General features: G+C 49.6%; 8 protein-coding genes across 8 annotated transcripts; 3 read left to right on the forward strand and 5 right to left on the reverse strand.

Moving 5' to 3' along the window:
• Window positions 1–175: 175 nt before the first annotated feature.
• Window positions 176–2,385, forward strand: BGZ61DRAFT_567685 (Alpha/Beta hydrolase protein; the record flags this gene model as incomplete). Its single annotated transcript, XM_046255974.1, has 4 exons — window positions 176–189; window positions 876–1,860; window positions 1,910–2,011; window positions 2,069–2,385. The coding sequence occupies 4 exons, from the start codon at window positions 176–178 to the stop codon at window positions 2,198–2,200; spliced, it is 1,233 nt and encodes a 410-aa protein (XP_046095221.1). The 3' UTR covers window positions 2,201–2,385.
• A 373-nt stretch (window positions 2,386–2,758) lies between these two features.
• On the reverse strand, window positions 2,759–3,373 carry BGZ61DRAFT_486217 (uncharacterized protein; the record flags this gene model as incomplete). The annotated part of the gene is made up of 3 exons (XM_046249833.1): window positions 2,759–2,949; window positions 3,020–3,242; window positions 3,299–3,373. The coding sequence occupies 3 exons, from the start codon at window positions 3,371–3,373 to the stop codon at window positions 2,759–2,761; spliced, it is 489 nt and encodes a 162-aa protein (XP_046095222.1).
• A 1,170-nt stretch (window positions 3,374–4,543) lies between these two features.
• BGZ61DRAFT_371410 (uncharacterized protein) lies at window positions 4,544–4,918 on the reverse strand (the record flags this gene model as incomplete). The annotated part of the gene is made up of 1 exon (XM_046242100.1): window positions 4,544–4,918. A coding segment is annotated over one exon (375 nt), but the record flags the coding sequence as incomplete, so codon positions are not given.
• Window positions 4,919–5,308: 390 nt separating this feature from the next.
• BGZ61DRAFT_371418 (uncharacterized protein) lies at window positions 5,309–5,740 on the forward strand (the record flags this gene model as incomplete). The annotated part of the gene is made up of 1 exon (XM_046242101.1): window positions 5,309–5,740. The coding sequence occupies one exon, from the start codon at window positions 5,309–5,311 to the stop codon at window positions 5,738–5,740; it is 432 nt and encodes a 143-aa protein (XP_046095224.1).
• A 1,918-nt stretch (window positions 5,741–7,658) lies between these two features.
• BGZ61DRAFT_465846 (ribonuclease H-like domain-containing protein) lies at window positions 7,659–8,631 on the forward strand. Its single transcript, XM_046247626.1, has one exon. It carries the CDS (start codon window positions 7,782–7,784, stop codon window positions 8,598–8,600), a length of 819 nt encoding a protein of 272 aa, XP_046095225.1. The 5' UTR covers window positions 7,659–7,781; the 3' UTR covers window positions 8,601–8,631.
• Window positions 8,632–8,951: 320 nt separating this feature from the next.
• On the reverse strand, window positions 8,952–13,142 carry BGZ61DRAFT_510653 (major facilitator superfamily domain-containing protein; the record flags this gene model as incomplete). Its single annotated transcript, XM_046252072.1, has 4 exons — window positions 12,904–13,142; window positions 11,802–12,756; window positions 10,366–10,476; window positions 8,952–10,312 (listed from the first exon to the last, which is right to left on the reverse strand). The coding sequence occupies exons 1-4, from the start codon at window positions 13,108–13,110 to the stop codon at window positions 8,952–8,954; spliced, it is 2,634 nt and encodes an 877-aa protein (XP_046095226.1). The 5' UTR covers window positions 13,111–13,142.
• An 841-nt stretch (window positions 13,143–13,983) lies between these two features.
• BGZ61DRAFT_486222 (uncharacterized protein) lies at window positions 13,984–14,854 on the reverse strand (the record flags this gene model as incomplete). Its single annotated transcript, XM_046249834.1, has 2 exons — window positions 13,984–14,463; window positions 14,804–14,854. The coding sequence occupies 2 exons, from the start codon at window positions 14,852–14,854 to the stop codon at window positions 13,984–13,986; spliced, it is 531 nt and encodes a 176-aa protein (XP_046095227.1).
• A 778-nt stretch (window positions 14,855–15,632) lies between these two features.
• Window positions 15,633–16,628, reverse strand: BGZ61DRAFT_540542 (Alpha/Beta hydrolase protein; the record flags this gene model as incomplete). The annotated part of the gene is made up of 2 exons (XM_046254924.1): window positions 15,633–16,175; window positions 16,248–16,628. The coding sequence occupies 2 exons, from the start codon at window positions 16,626–16,628 to the stop codon at window positions 15,633–15,635; spliced, it is 924 nt and encodes a 307-aa protein (XP_046095228.1).
• Between the last annotated feature and the right edge of the window lie 555 nt (window positions 16,629–17,183).

Genomic DNA, 17,183 nt, shown 5'->3' on the forward strand with positions numbered 1-17,183 from the left:
ATGCGTTTGTCGAGTGGCGTGCGAATGACACAACTTTCGCGACTCGGAGGGGACGGGCCCCGTCGGGTTAGAGACGGCGACGAATTGTAACTGAAGCGGCATATCCAACGCTTGGCAAGTTGGATCGTTGAGTGGGAATCTCTGGTGGCAAGGGATTTGGAGAGTGGAATAATTGATGAACAAGGGAGGGTAAGATGGAGGTTGAAAGATGCATTTGTCAGCTTTGAAAGGCTGATTGCAACTGACTCAACTAACTGCATGGTGCGGCCCCGCTGCCAAGTATTGGAATTGCCTTTTTAGGAACTCCCCACATGCAGGTGGGCGAATGAATGGCTGACGGAGCTATTGGCATAACAACATGTAGCGTTTGATGCGCTGCTTAGTCGATCGGCTGCTTGGAGCTAATTAAACCGCCTCGGAATGGACAGCACCATCATCAGGGATGTGCAAACGGGAAGTAGCACGGCACTGTCGACAGAGTGGATGGTGGCAACGCCAACATCAGCTGGCTTCACGATGCCGTTAGCGAAGCTCAGAAACCTTTTGAGGCATCCTTGTCGAATGGATATAGGCTCCTCCACTCGGGGAGCTCATACACTTCGTATGCCGACTTACAAATCAAGCATTCGGTGATTGAGATGCGGGAGAAATGAGGGGAATGCCATTGTGGTCATCGAGACGGTGTTCGTAATAGCTTCTGGGTAGCTATGTAAATTAACATAAATACGAGCCATCTGTCCGGATTTTATAACCATTCACCACCACCAACCTTCATCTCCTCTGCAGTATATTCTTAATTCCACCATGCTCCCTGGCGTCGTTAAAACACTCTCCTCGCTCTGGCTCCTCCTGGTAGCTTCAGTCGATGCTGCCAGCGCGCCGAACCCGGCAGGGTACCCGGGGCTCGACTTCTACTTTCCTAAGACGACCTCGCCCCAGCCCTTAAACATTCGACTTGATAAGGATTTTGTCAAGCTGGTCGAACGCAAGGTCCGTGATTATCGTCCTTCCATCTCGGTAGATGACGATTGGACTGTTAGAGGACCCCCTGGGCAGGCCGTTGTAGACCTCGCTCGTTATTGGGATAAGAAATATGACTGGAACACGGTCGAAAAGCGCCTGAATAAGGAGCTTAAACACTTCGCCATTACGCTCCCAGGCAACGGGAACTATACCGCGTCAATCCCCCTTCATTTCGTTCACGAGAAGTCGCCTGATAAGAATGCCATCCCGCTTCTCCTCCTCCACGGGTGGTCCTCGACCCACTACGAGTGGGTTCAAACTGTCCAGCCTTTGACCCGAGGCAAAGGCAAACAGAATTTTCACATTGTAGCCCCCGACCTGCCTGGATTCGGGTTTAGCCCCGCCGCCTCCCAGCCGGGCATGGGACCTAAGGAGATGGGTCGCGCTTTCGATGCCTTGATGAAACAGTTGGGGTATACTACATACGGCCTTGTTTCTACTGACATTGGTTGGACCATCGGCATGTGGATGACTGAGGTTGCCAAAGACAGCATCAGCGCCCATTTTACCGACTTCTTTCTTGTGAGCCCGACAGCTGAGGATCTTGCCCGCCAGGAGAGGGGCGAGACAACCGAGGAGGAGAACGCCTTTATCGCGGGGTCTGCCGCGTTTGGCTCGAGGCACTACGGCTATGGCATCATCCAGACCCAGAAGCCCCAGCAAATCTCGCTGCCATTAGTCGACAGCCCAGTCGGACTGGCTAGCTGGCTCTGGGATCTCAAGGAGGGCTCCAGCGCCGGATACCAGTACACCTACGAGGAGCTCATTACGGACACAATGCTGAACTACGCGCAGCCCATCACTGGCGCAATCCGGGCGTACAGTGATCTTCTCCAGGTTGGTTCCATGAAAATCATCGTTGAGACGTGCCTAACATGACTCCCAGCCCGAGTTCACGCAATATCCCAACACCGGCGTTCAAACCGGTGTCACCCAATGGGGCAACCTGGGCGGACCGTGGCCCGAGCTGGACAAGCAGACCCTGGCGGTGAGTACAAGGACCGGAGAGACTCGGGAGATCAGACTGATGCTAACATGTCTGCAGCCCCGTGAATGGGTCGAGCGCGGAGCCAACGTCGTCTACTTCAACCGCCACGCGTCCGGAGGCCACTACCCTGCCATCTCCGAGACGGAACTGTGGGTGGACCATGTCCGAGCCTTCTTTTCTGGTTTGTAAATTGTGTTGGAAGCGGAAACGCTCAAATGAGACGCCATCGGCGATTCTGGACTTGTTGGTTGAAACTTGTTTCATTTCCTGTATTTTTGGGGAGCCTCACTTCAATTCCGTCTCAAATGCTTGATGCCGGGCCCAAGTACAGCATCACGGGTCACTCCATTCCTTTGAGAGATCTTCACTTCTTTTATCTATAGGACCTTACTTTTAGAATGTTCCGTTGTTTTAGAAAAGAAAATGAAATAAAAATATAAGTACCAAGAGTGTTGAGCTAAACTCGTATAAAAACGGTTTCGAGCTAAGATACAGTTGTTGCGGTCACAAACCGGCAACAGCCGCTGCTTTTAAAGGTAACAGATGCATCTCATTAATCTACAAGAGAAACATCACCTTATCAATAAAATCAGGTGCTTATGGATACTTCTGCGGTTAATAGTAAAAATATGAAGACAATATGGAGGCGCTACTTTATTAACTAGGTTTCTACGGTAGTTTGTTGTCTTTGCACGCAATCTCCGAGGCCCAATCGATTAAATGCTTGTCTCATTGCGGCTATACCATTCAGTTAAAGCCGTTTACGGTCGCGGTAAGACCCTCAATGCCAGCCCGCAAAAGGTTGGGGTTCTTCTTCACGCCGTCCTTGACGAGGTCCTTGAGCTCCTCCACATCCCAGGCGGCCCAGGCAAAGCGACCGTGAAGAAACTCGGCTTCGGGGCTTGCGGCCCAGACTGCGTAATGCCCAGGGAGGTTTTCTTTCAGACAAGAATTAGCATGTGGATTTTTTTTTGCTCAGCGACTTTCGTGGCTTCAGCCTGGACTCACCATCGTCCCATGGGTAGGAAGACCCATCCAAGCCTGCCGATATAGCAACATCTGTGAAGATGATGCCGGGATGGAAGAGGGTGATCTGCATGTCCTCCGGCTTGACTTCCAACGCAAGCTGTTGAAGATAGTCCGTACCTGCCAATTTGGTTATGCCATACGACGGGCGATCGGCCGCCATTTGCCGCATATAGGCTATCATGGTGCTGAGACCAACCATAGACTAAGAAGTTAGTACATACGTGCCGCAGCCTAGGACTTTGCAACAGGGAAGCATACCTTACGTCCTCCAGCTCCCTGCCCGTCCTGCTTGTAAAACCTCTCGACAAAGTCGAGGGACACGCGCACGTTCATGACGAAATCTTTCCAGACCCCACATCGCCGCCCTAGGACCGTGTCATCAACCGTCTGGCCAAGTCGAGGGATACATCGTACACCTGCTCTTCTCAATCGTCGCGAGTTTTGCTAACTTCAGGATTGAGGGGGTTGAATCAGCCTCGGGAGGATAGTTGCTTCTCGGTGGAGGGAACTGGCTTCCCGGCCTTGATGCCGTGATTTTTGTCGGAAGAGATTGCGTAGCTGCCCCACCTGGAACGTTGACAGGAAGTGCAGGAGAATTGCAAGGAATGGGGTGAGAAAAGAGAAGAAAAGCACAATGCAAGGGATGGGAAATACGCCGAGTTCGACTCGCAGCTGATAATGTCTCGGCATCAGTTAACGAATGAGAGCTTAGGTAATTGTTGTTTGGAACGAAACAATATCTTGCAACAAATTAAGATGATCGAATTACGAAGAACACTGTTTCTTTTTCAGCACCTCGCCCTTAATGGAGCGGACAGTCAATTCAATGGTGCTGGTGGCACAATCCCCGAGATCCACTCCATCCTTGTTGGGCCGGGTAAACGGACTTCTGGAATTGTCCGTCGCTATTCGGAATATCCAGGATCCGAAGTGGCGGCAATTCTAACTCTCCGGAAGCCGACTAGTGTGGCTTTTGACTCAGCTCGGGGCGAACTTGACCTTAAAAAGTACTATACGTAGTAGCTGTACTCGCTGAAAAAAACCTAGCCCATCGGTAAATCACCTCTGATTTAATTAAAACCTGTGCATACCTACCTTGATGGTGTCAAGTCCGACAATACGGATTGCCATAAGTGGTCAAAGTCGCAGAATCTTGAAGGGTAATGTGTAAGGCCGGAATTCCCATAATAGCAAACCGTCGAGCAGGCTTGTATGGAGCCACCATCGAGCCAAGTTGTCAACATCGGATTCACTAAATCTGGCAAATATCTCGGCAATAAAGCGTTTCCTTATCTACATGATTTAATTGCAGGGCTGTCACTCCATCCGTTGGCTAGGATGGCGTCCCTCTTAGCACCTATAAGGGGAAGGATGATTTTCACAAGGCAGGCCGGGAATTGAGGGTAGATGACGATTTATAATGGAATAATAGCGTTAGGATTATGTGTGCGAGCATGAGCACGGCTAAATATACTTTTCAGCCTTGATAGTTTATAGTAGAATTTACTCCGCCAGCAATTTGTTGAGGCTTGCTTCAAACCCCCGGTAAGTTTGATCACACCAAAATTTTAGGTCAGCCCTGCCCTTTTCGTCACCAATTGACGATTCCGCTAACCATGTCATCTCCGTCTTGTGACGAGAAGTTTGCTTTAAGAAAAAGGTTGCGTATGATTCAATCCCAGGAAGGTCATCTCGGGTTATGTGAAGACGAACGCTATAGCGTTGAATGTCGACGCTATTGAGAGTTTCCTGGCTCATGACGTCCGGGTTTGCGCCAAAGGCAATGACCCGCTTCGAGCCAATACCGAAACCCTGGACAGTTGTCAAGATGCAATCGGGCATCCAAAGTTTTGGCGATCCAAAGGCAGAGAGGAGCGCTCAGACTTCCCCAATAGGGGCATTGACTGTACCAGTGTACTCAGTAATCTTGGAGACACCTAAATCCACGTTTCCGATTTCAAATCCTTGGATCTGGATCTTTGGATACCAAGGATGGTGGCCTTAAAAAGAGAACGTTTAGTGAAGTTTTAATTCCAATAACCCGTTGACTGGCGCAATTCAGAACAACTAATGAAACCTGTTTCTGAATTCTTCTACGCTCAGGGGAGGCGGCGATTCTTTATCGAGACATTCTCACTTTCGCATTCTATCAGTGTCTACCAAGCAACTAGCTGCTGGTCTTGATTCAAGACCTACTGTGAGTATTCAGCCAATTCATTCCAGTTTTCAACATAGGAAATTAATAGTTGAATATAGCAAGGAATCAGAATGGTCCTTGAACTGATTAGTTCTGTAACCAAAATCGTCAATGTGCCTATTGGCGAGTTATGGGCAGTTATCTCGTCATTTGGATGCGAGAAGCTATGGTTCCCAGATATGAAAAGTGTCGATCTCAAGGGCTTTGGTATTGGTAGTGTGCGCACGTATATTTTTCACGAACCTGGGCGTGTCGCATGGGAGCGTTTGGACTTCGTTGACAGTGAAAACTATTTGGTCCGATTTTCTGTTTTCAGGAACGATCTAATAACGGAAGCTGTTGGTACTATGAAGCTGGAGGCTGTGAGTGAAAGTCAGACCACATTCATGTGGAAGGCGGAGGTGGCCCTTCTGCCAGGCTTGGTTAAGGAAGAACTGCAGAAGCAGCTTGATCCGATGTTCCTAGGTCTAATCGATGCAGTCGTCGAAGCAATTAAGAAGTAGTGGGTCTTATATAAGGATTGAAGTCAGAGTTAATCTTTTACCCTTTAAAGCCTCTGGCTCGTCTTGAAACCTTTGTTCACACATTGTGAGGCAGTATTATCATGATTAGAATGACTCTGTTGCACTAAGATCGTTCACTCCGTTCACTAGCGGAATTTCAGTAGGTCTTGGATTGGTACGCGAGCTCCTTGTCGCCCCCGTTCATGAATCTGGAAGCGAAATATGGAAAGGAAGGCCGAAGACCCGATACTGAGAGATTTCCAAGAACATTATCAAGTAAATTTGGTCGGATGCAGAACATTCGGCAGAGCGTTGGATCACACATCTTTTACGTCACATGAGCCAAACAGTCACCGAGTGCCAACGAGAGTCGGGCAAATATCATGGAGGACGTGTAGGCGATACGTTGATGAATGCAGGATACAAGACGTACTCAGTCATCGCAAAGAGAATGCTGAAAACCATGTCGGAAAGGGATAATGTCACTGCGATGCAACGAGTACTACTTCCAAGAGTAAGTGATTATTGCCGCGGCATCCACGGATGACGAATGCTGCCAGCTCGTTGAGACTAGTGACAACATCAAGGTGAGAGCATGAAAATTGTTTTCTTTGATACACATCCTCATCCAAGAAGGAAATATCAACTTGCGCTACGGGAGAGGCCGTAACAAGAAACATCTGAGCAGATAGACGGTCGTCGATCCCTCTCCTTCCAACCTCGACGTCAACACCTCGCCGAGATGAGGTCTGCCTGGTATGTCCCCCTTATAAGAATGGTGTTCGCCGTGCTGCTGAGCGGCATGACTCCCAGTGCCCTCTCCTCCATCGATGGAAAATTATTCACGCCTTAATTCCATCTCTAGCACCACATTTTGTATTGTAATTGGGGTATTCAGATTGAATAGGAAAAATCCTTTCGATGACGAGAGCGTAGTGAACCTTGGGTACAGCCCGCCTTTTATGCTTTGGCGGGCGTCTCAATGTCTTTCTGGTGAGGACGACCCCTCCCTCCCTCGCTCCCCGGTCTGGTCCCGACGGTGGCGGTATCTTTTTCAGCCGATTCTCGTCGAAACAAGCGGCTACCTTCGTCCAGTGCTCCCTATGCTTAAGATTATGGACTGCTACCGTGTCGTTTGTGGAAATGACATGCATGACTGCGATAGCCGCCGACCGCCCCCTCTCTGAGGTCCAGATGTTTCTATGACTTGGCACGCGCGGGAATCCGCACACTAACTTGACGTCGTCTTACCTAGATCAGAGATGCGGCACTAACGTTGACTAATAGTCGTTCTCCAAGGAATTCTTGCTTGGGCCTAGAGATGAGCCATTTGTTTTGGGTCCAGCTTTTGCCGCTTGAGTTCTGTGGCCGCTTGGTCGGCCGAACGTGGTGGAGGCTGTCCCGGGTTATCCCCAACGCTAAGTCACAAAGGCCGATGCCAGACATCTGGGAGTTTTGGTTCTTTTCCCAACCACGCGGCCATGGAGTCGCTTAGCTCGACGACTAAGACCTCGCAATGGGAAAGTTGGCTACCAGTGGGACCAGCCCTTGACTGCGTATGTGTATCATGCTGACCAAGAATGCATACTTATGGGAGCTAACTGAGCACACTCCCCGCCTTTTAAGCACGTGGGAGTTAATAATACATTGAAAGGCCGTTTAATATAACTAGACATAATATAACAGTACGACCTGGTATTTTAAAATTTAATAATAGTAAGTTTAGCTTACTAGATTAAATACAGATAGTATTTATATAATATATAATAAATATTATAATAGAATACTAAGAAGGTTAGTTCTTCTGTTGGAACATGACCCTGTATAACGAAACCTCTGATAGATTGATATCCGGACCTTAGTCAGAAGGGAGGGTATGATAACCCCTCTTCCGGCCGATCCGGATGACGAGGAGAAGCAATCATCAACATCATCATCACTGCATTGATCCCTATCCATTTGATCGAATAGTTCGTAACGGATCCAACACCGTCTACACCGTCTAGTGGTCTGCGGACGCTGTTGCGTCGACTACAGCTTTATGGATGAGGTGCTGGCGGACTCGGATGAAGCGGCCGAGCGAGAGGCCCAGGAGCTCTACAATCAACTAAGTCCCGAAGGCCGCGCTGAGATTGATGCACGATGGGGGCCCCCGAATCATACTGCGAGTATGAGCCCTGCTCTTACAGATGGCTTCAGACGAGGCACAGGGCGAGTGCTCCCCACCAAGTTTGTGCCGCCATCGCCAGCATGTACACCCGACAGCTTGTTCCCTCTCGGCATCAGTCATCAAGCCATCCCTGAGGTCACTCGATTCATACGCCGCGACGACCCTAAGCAATTCCTCATATACACCGACGGATCGTGCCTCAACAACGGACAAGCCAACCCCAAAGCAGGCTGGGCATTCGTCTTCCGGCCGGCGTCAACAACCCCTGCAGGCATCATATCCGGGCGCCTCGAAAACAATGGCCCCTTTGGAGACGAACACGGCCAGACTAGCAACCGCGCCGAACTGCGAGCCGTTCTCGCCGCATTACGCTTCCGCCACTGGGTAGGCGAGGGCTTCAGCACGCTGGTCCTTGCCACCGACTCGGAATATGTCGCTAAAGGTGCCACCGAGTGGATTCGCGGCTGGGTACGCAACGGATGGACAACCCGTACTGGCGCTGATGTTAAGAACAAGGATCTGTGGGAGATGCTCCTAGGGGAGGCTGAAAGATGGCAAGATAGAGGATTGGCGATTCAGTTTTGGAGGATCCCCCGCGAGTTGAATGTCGAGGCTGACCGCGCGGCTAAGGAAGCTGCAGATGATGAGGATGTAGCGAGGTACTATAGGGTTATAGGTATGCTCCACTAATTTAAGCTAATATATATACTAGTATTAAGTATATGGAAGCTTTCTAATTTCTACTTATTATTCTATTGATGTTTACAACAATCCGGGTTATTCTGTGCGGAGGTATAGGGTAGGCTGGGACGCATGTTGTATAATCTTGAAGGTAGGATATATCACGAGGTTAGGGTGTCCTAGAACACTAGGAGCTCTCAAACTCCATATGTGGGCATTTTGTCTCCGTCGTTATTTTATCTATTCTACCTCCATAACATCTACCTGCTTGAATGGTGATAATCATGAATCTCCATTACTGCGCCGCCGTGATGCAAAACACTTTGGAAAACCCAGCCTGTTTTTCAACTAGGAAATTAATTATTCCGTATCCATTCCACAGTCTGTGGTTCTCCAATGACTGGCATACTTGAACTGTACAAAAACACCAACCAAGGCCACAACCTGAGCGCCAACGCAGGTAGTAAACGCCCACCCTACACCAATGTTGTTCACCATCGGCATGATGAAGCTGGTACTACCAGCAGCAAAAAGGCATCTTGCCAGGTTGAGACTTGCGCTGGCGGCTGCGCTTTGACTGGGGAACAGGTCGATAAGGTAAGTCATGACGAGAGACTGCGTGGAAATCGCAGCCCAGCCTGTGATGAACGTTGATATGATGGGCACGGCGATATGCACGCGGTGAGGGTATTGAATCGTCCAGCCAAAGACGGCAATGGAGATGCACTGAAGGAGAGACAAGACCGGAGCGAGACGAAGACGTGCGCGCTCGAGAGGGAAATCGAGATTGGCTGAGGAGTCTCCATCTCCAGGGTCTGTCCGGCTTTCGAATTTTGCTTTGACACGACGGTAGTCGACATCGAGAATTTTTCCTGTTACCAGCGTCCCGATAATCGATCCCGCGCCGTTGCCCAAGAATGTTAAGCCAATCTCTCTATCCGAGAGTCCATAGTTGCTCTTAAATAGACTCGACATGGCTGTAATACTCATTTGCCACACGGCATAGTAAACCGCAAGAAAGACCATGACCGGGGCGGCGAGTTTGCTTGTGAGTATGCGGAATGGTCCCGCCAAGTGGATGTGCTTTCGAGCGCCAGGCCGAGACGTTGGTGTTTCGGATGTCCATTTCAGCTTCGTGGTTCGTTGATACAAGACGAGAGGGTATCTTGCCATGGCGCTTGACGGGACTGTCGCCCCGTTAGCGACAATGGACCTCAGTGTTTCTGGTAGGAGTAGGATTAGCAACACCAAAAAGACACCACCGTAGATAGTCAGGAACCAGAAAATGCTTCTCCATCCCAGAGATCCGGCCAAGGCGCCCCCAATAACTGGCCCAATAGCGACAGGTGCAAGAAGTCCCGCTTGGAAGATACCCATGTATCCTCCTCGGTCGTCACGAGTAGTAATGTCACTGATGACTCCGGTTCCGATTGCTATCGTGCTCGCACTTCCAGTACTCTGAAGGCATCGTAGCACGATTAACGTGGTGTAGCTCTTGGCCTCGGCCAACCCAATGCATGCCCCGAGGAACACCAGAAAGGTGAGAGAATATGCTATGCGCCGTCCTTTCACGTCTGAAATTGGCCCCCAGAGACTTGGAGCGAGGGCTTGAAATATGAGATATGTCGTAACCGTGAGGTTAACGAGCTCGACAGACATGTTGAGGTCGTGGGCGATGGTGGGAAGAGCGGGAAAGTAGATATTTGATGCGAAGCCAGAGACTTTGGCGGGTTAGTAAACACTGTTTTTTTCTTTGCTTGAGAAAGGGGCTTACAAGTAGCTGCAGTGGACACAATAAAGACAATTATCGTTTTCTGCCACTTGTCAAAAATGGTGTACAGTTCATGCTGTTCAGCAGGTGTTGGCGAGGGGCAGCCGGATTGCTCTGGGTCTTCAGAGGCCATGCTGATAGATCTATTTTGTAAGGCAATGGTTACTGGTATAGTGTAGTAGATGATCAAGACGAGAGAAATGTTGATGTCTCAATCTATCATCTATATACCTGAGAAGATTGCCATTAGAATGGAAGTTGGGGCGACAGAAGCGTGGTAAATTTCGGAGTTGAGCACGGTCGCACACATGAGCAGGCTTTTTCAGCGGAAGTCCGGACTAACATCAGACGCAATTCGGAGGAGCCTACCCACTCCTCACCTTGTTCAAGCTGTCTAACAATTGGTGCTGGTAGTATCAAAGGGACGAGATAGCTTGGCGACATAAAGAGCAAATTATTTATAGCTGATTGCGTCTACGTTCTGCCTCAACTTAGAGGACAATAGTTAGCCGGTGTGTCCACTCCCCTCACCCTGTCCGGAGTTGAGGCCTCAACTCCGGGGCGGACCGGCGGAGTTGTGACGTAGGCCTCCGGAGTTGACACTGCTTGGACAGCAGGTATTTGAGACGGTAATCTCACATTGCCAGAGATGAGTATTTACATACGACAGATACACTTGCCAAATATGAACCTCAAAGGCGTCCCAAATCCAGGCTGCGAGAGTTTTGGGGAGTGTTATGCCGTCCTCAACTTGGACTTGATGACGCTCCTGGTCGATACAGTCAAAGACTCTACCGGGGGAAAGTCTTTCATATCTAATTGCATCGCTTGGAACGATGCGGTTCACCAGAAAACCCCAAGGCCTCTCACGATTTTCACGACGCTCTACTTCTCGACAGAAGCTCAACCAGAGCTGGCCAGGCAGAGTCCCTTTTCCAAAGTGATAGAAGGAATTGGCGGTCTCGAAAAGGGATCCGCGGCCACCCAAATTGACCCCAGATTCGTGCTCCACGACGGCGATATTGTATTGCAGAAGACGAGATGGTACGCAGGCGCTGGAAACAGCCTCGAGCAGATTCTGAGGACACAAAATATTGACACTGTCATCATTGCAAGTCTTCAGCTCCCACAAGTAAAGCGGGATTGACCTTCCACACAGTCCGGCTTGACCATTTCGGGTGTCGTAATGAGCACTCTCTATCATCTGTTCGACTTGGATTATAATGTCTACCTTATTCTAGACAATGTGATGGAGCTACCAGGAGGTGCACCCGTTTCGAAGGAGTCTCTGGTTGCACTTTTAGAGAAGATGCACTTCCGGGCCATCTCTCTTGAAGAGGCGCTGCAGATGCTTGCACAGTCTTGATGCAACAGTCTAGACTCACTGGTGGTACACGTAGAACGAGAATATCCGAAAAGATGTCCCAAAACTTAACCACCATGCTTACAACTTGTAACTGCATACATCATCGTACCATATTCATCCAGGTCCTCAAGCCACAAATCAACCCGTCTCCGACGATTCACAATCCGTTCTTCTTCCCAGTCACTCGGCATTGGCCAAAGTTCCTCAATATGGAGGAACCCATCCGACCAGTCCGCTAAATGGGCATTGTACTTGATCTCCCAGTCTCGCCGACTTGGCGCACCCCATAATCTCTTCATCCCAGGTGCCAGTAGCCCCTGTAATTCAGTGCCGAGGAATGTTGGAAGGCCGTCATGCCTCGAGAGAGCGCTGTCAAAGAGATACATGGCAAATAAAGTCCGACGCTTCGCTTCCGCTAATATCCAAGCTTCCCATTTCGGTCGAGTGCCTTGCTGTTCGGCCAAGCATGTCAGGCCAAGTCGGCATGTCGAGCAGGCAATCTCCTGAAGGTTCATCAGGGCCTGACGAAGAAAAGCTTTTGTACCGTCTCCGAGCCGAAAGAACAGCACCATTGCATAAATGAGATATGCTTGGAATGCCGCAAGTGAGGTTACATCATCGTAGATTGCCTGTCGTTCGTAAATCTTTGTCATTTCCCGTTGAAGTAGCTCAATAGCAACCTCCTCACCCCCTGTCAGCGGCTTTTGACATATTCGTATGACTGACAGACACGTTGAGAGAGGCTGGCTTATCGACGTGGTGATCTGGGCAGGGTGAATGAAAGGTGGGACTTTGTGGCCTCGTACTGCTGAGTCTGCGTAAGACTTCAACGTTCGATGGATAAAAGCTGAAATATTCGGGTTGTAGTTCTTGGTCGCTTGACCAGGGATAGGAACATACGTGTTGAGCCATCTGTTGGATATGTCGTCGGCGTTGATATTGCACACAAGATCAAGGTTGAAGAATTGGAACCTGTTGTAGTCTGATGGGATTTCGGTATCGGAATAATAATTGTTGCTAAATGCTGGCTTTGTCGAGGACTGATTTTTTGCCTGGGGTATTGGAACGGCCTCCGGCGATCCCAAATCATTTTCCAGACTTATTGGCGTAATACCAGTGATAGGTGCCGTTGGCTCGTGTTCGGAAACCGAGAGTGTGTCATTAGTGACAGTAACATTCGGCGAGCTAAAGATAGTTGAAATTCCAGGCTCCTCACTCGCGTCGGGGTCAGAGTGAAGTCCGGGTGGTTGTGCATAGACACAGGATAAGCCTCGGTTAGAACATCGAGTACACGACTCAGGCTTCCGGTCGCATTTTGCTTTAGCAATTGCACAGGGCTGGCAAGCTTTTTGTCGAGTGGTGGAGTACCTTGTAGATCTCATCGCTTAGGTGAACATGAGAGTTGTTGGCTGTGTGTCGAGATTGTAAAGAGTTCAAGATGATCCTGGGCCGCAAAATGGTAGTTAGGGTGAGCGGATTAATAGTTTAACCGATCGACCTCGGATGGCTCAGTCGAGACAAACAAAAGACTGGGAGAGAAGCGTGGCTTGATAATCCTGCCTACTGTACCTATCTACTTCCAAGAGCCTCAAATGACCGCATCAACTATCTTTGTGTGTGAAGGGCGAGTGATGGCCCCAAGCCAGGACGCTAAACAACTCCCCTTGGTGGCTAACCTCATCTCACCCCGTATCTCAGAAGCTTTACAATCTACAGGTACGTTTCATTGTTTCAAGACGCTTCCTGGATTCATATCTATTTAATGTGTATTGACTAACAGCCTTGCAAAGACTGATTATCTGCAAACCGCCAACTTCTTCTCATCCTCCACTACTGCTATATCAGCCACTTCACAGTTCCTGTTTCTCGGGGTACTGCAGTCATCGGTGGGGATTATACATTGCCTTTAATATCCACCCAAACATGGTAAGCACCTGGCGAATCCAATTGCTCAGCACCAGCACCCTCAATAATTATATGCGAGTCTCTTGAGTTTGAAGAAGGGTGCGCCGCGCTTCAAAGAGCTGTGATGAACGCAGATCGACATTCTGTGTCTCAGTATCGCTAAAGTCCGGACCGTCTGCTAGCTATTGCTCCGGAAGCTATTCAACCGCCTTACTGATCTGCATGGCTGAGGTAGTCGGTGGGTTAGCGCTTTTATTCGGTCACGGCACGGTAATGGTATGGCAAAGGTTCGGCCATGGCCACACCACGGCAAACCCCCTATGCCGATTGATAAATCTCGGCGATGGATTTTACGACCCGCCTTTCAATATGCGAATTTGTGGATTACTCTGGCGACGGGCGCAGACGGTTGGCCAAGAGCACTTGACTGCCTTGTTGAACAGGTCGGATTCGGCATCTAGCCGCGAGTTATAGCCCATCTGGCATATCAGCTCAAGGGGACAATGAATCGACGCGACGAAGAGGACGCAGCGCAAAAGCGCCAATGAGACACTCCCATCTCTGACTGACGCGAGGAAACCTTCTTGGTCCAAAATAGGACAAATCAAGCTTATGGTAAAGGGCTGAGGGAGGTCTAATGATGTTATCCCTCCTGACAAGGGTAAGCTGCTTGAATTGTCGTTGTCACCCTGTCGAGGCTTCTCTGTTCGCCTTTCAACTGGGCCGTGAACCTGTATCGGACTGGCCATAGACGTGCTCAGCACATAAGAAACAAACCAACTTTCCCCGGTGAAGCTGGACCTGATGCCTTGTTGCGAGCCCGGGGATGTCTAGCTAGCAGAAGCAGCAGAGCTACAACTGCACCGAGCGCCGTCTGAATCGGATTCAGAAGGACAGCCCTGCTCGGCGCTCAGCAACCTCTCAATATCAAAAGAGATGTCTGGGTCTGAGGCAGTCGTGGGTGCTGAAGCCGTATGCTGGGGCTGTTGCCCTTGTGGTTGTGATGGATGTGAGTTACTGCTCGCAAACTGGATACATTGGGACGCATGCCGTTGATGCCTCCTATTCTTTTTGTTTTGCTTGGGGTGTGTGTATCGACCATCCGCTACCCTACCGAGAGGATTGGTTGGTTTAGCCGCCTAATACGACGGAGAAAGAAACCTGGCTCACCTGATTCGCTTCCACTGAAGGAGTGTGCAGGCTTCCAGCCTCGGCTTGCATTCTGAGCATGGGACGCCACTCACAGATGCATCGCAGCGCACTTTTCTCTTATTGCACCTTTCGCACGCGGAGCTCTTCTGTTTCCGAGGCAATCTAGCCATGGGTGAAGTGCCGGCATCTGAAATGCGCTGCATGGCTCTGCTCTGCAAAGGCTGGTTAGATGAAAAGACGTGGGAGGGAGCAAAACTCTGGCAAAATCCGGGGTCCCCTCCCCGTTCGGGCGTATGTCAGTCCCCACATCCTCGGTGCTAATTATACATACATCCAGCGTATTTTTGTTTGTTTGTGGGCTTCTTTGCTCGGCTCCGCGGCTCCGCGGGCCCGAGGTACCATGAGCTACGGATATTTCGGCGGCATCTAGTACAAAGAGGTTATTGCAATGATCCAGGTTGTCGAGCCAGGCCAATTGGGCCCCAGCTTCAGCCGGATTCTTAAAGTACTGAACTCGTTAAGAGCTTCTATTTATATCTGAATATACTTTTCCTGTTAGATGCGACTCCAGCTTTATTTTTACAACGGAGAAGCGTATGTATCCGAAGTACTCAGCCGTATACTAAATGATGTCGACAGATATTGACTGTAATTAGAGGGGCTGTCCGTACAACCGGCATGGGGCTCTTTACCGAGTCAAGTTTCGGAACCGGAGATTTTCGCGCGGATTCCGCGGGCGGAAAATGCGGAGATGGCACATCCCACGGCCGCAACATCCACCTGTTGCGGAGATGCAGTTTCCACATTAGGATACTTCAAAATATGGAAGCAATTGCAAACACCATCTTCAGTTGAGTACACTCAGAATCCTATGAACCCAATCCGCCTTCGCTTGAATGGACGCCTTTGACGACGCCGCCTCTGGAGCAGTTTTCTCAAAGCCATGACTCCCTCCTCCCCAAAGATGAAGGTCTGTCAGGACGCCGCATCGTGACAATCCTAGAGCATACGCCACGGCCTCGTCTCTAAAGGGTTCGGCGCCACCAACATCAACAAAGGTGGGCGGGAGACGGGAAAGATCCGTAGCTCTCATGGGAGCAATGTACATACTTACATCATCCTGGCCGATCTGATCACCAAGGACGCACTCCCACGCCTTCTTGTTCTGGGCAGTGCAGTATGTACCTCGTTCTCGTTCGAACTGAGCTGCTGATGCGGTGCTGCTCCGGTCGTCAAGCATTGGACAAAGGAGCATCTGGCCACATAATTTCGGCCCATTCCGATCTCTAGCCAACAGCACCGTTCCAGCAGCAAGTCCACCGCCAGCTGATGCTCCAGCAACCATGAGACGTTGCGGATCAACGCGCAGCTCTTCAGTATGCTCTCCAAACTATTTGAGAGCGGCGTAGCAGTCTTCAACGAGTGACATATCTTTGTGTTCTGGGGCGAGACCATATTCGACCGTGACAATAACGGCATCAAGTTCCTTGATGAATCTAGTAAAGAGGTCCAGACTGAGAAAGCGGTCCCCAAGAACCATAGCACCTGCGTGAATATGCAGAATACCAGGGTTTGAGCTCTCGACAGTATTTCTGGTTTTAGATGAGAGAATAGTGATAACAATATCGCCACGGGGACCTGGAATAAGCCGGTCTTCGATAATGAAATCTGGATGTGACAGAATAGCACATTTCTCATATTCGTACAAAGCTGCTACCGTCTTGCGTGCTTTGAAAATATCCTCGTCGCTTTCCCAAACAGCTAAATCAGGCGCTTGAGCAAGTACGGCGGCCACTTCTGGCAAATAAGGCTGTTTGGAGGTGCCTTTCAGGGAGGTCGCCATGGTGAGGGCTGTGGTAGTGTGGAAGAAACCCCAAAACTGAGAATTAGCCTATTGAGAAATGGTCTTTTCATTCAGAAGCATCCCTTGGGTATTGATATAATTTAGTCCCCTCGGCTAACGGAGGGTAGTTAAACTCCGCGATTTCGGGCCCGGGTTTGTTGGAAAAATCCGTCTCCGTTCAGCGGCATACAAATAAGGCGATTCATCGTGCCCAATAGGGACTTATGCGGAGTAGGCCCGGTGTAGCATGATTGACTAAACTACCACCCTTTCTGGATTAGCACAAATTTCTCAACGAAAGGAACGTGCTGCTGAGAAGTAGATTCTTTATAGTCTGAGGAAAGACGTGCTGGTTGCATGTAGGATATAGACGTGTGTGATGATAAAATACCATAAATAAAGTTGAGTGCGACTTGGATAAAATTTGTTTATAAGAAGAGAAAGGGATTCCCAAGGAAGCTCTAGCTCAAGCTCTTTGCATACTGTTTATAAAGTGAGACGATTTCTAAAGTATGAATTTTCTCCTGACGCAAAAAGAGCCAGGTTAGCTGCAAC

The sequence above is a fragment of the Ilyonectria robusta genome, assembly GCF_021365365.1.
Source record: "Ilyonectria robusta strain PMI_751 chromosome Unknown BGZ61scaffold_45, whole genome shotgun sequence".
Taxonomy (NCBI): Eukaryota; Fungi; Ascomycota; class Sordariomycetes; order Hypocreales; family Nectriaceae; genus Ilyonectria; species Ilyonectria robusta.

Bases quoted from the DNA above. Each gene is read 5' to 3' on its own strand.
- BGZ61DRAFT_465846 (XM_046247626.1), top strand. From the start codon at position 7,782: ATGGATGAGGTGCTGGCGGACTCGGATGAAGCGGCCGAGCGAGAGGCC.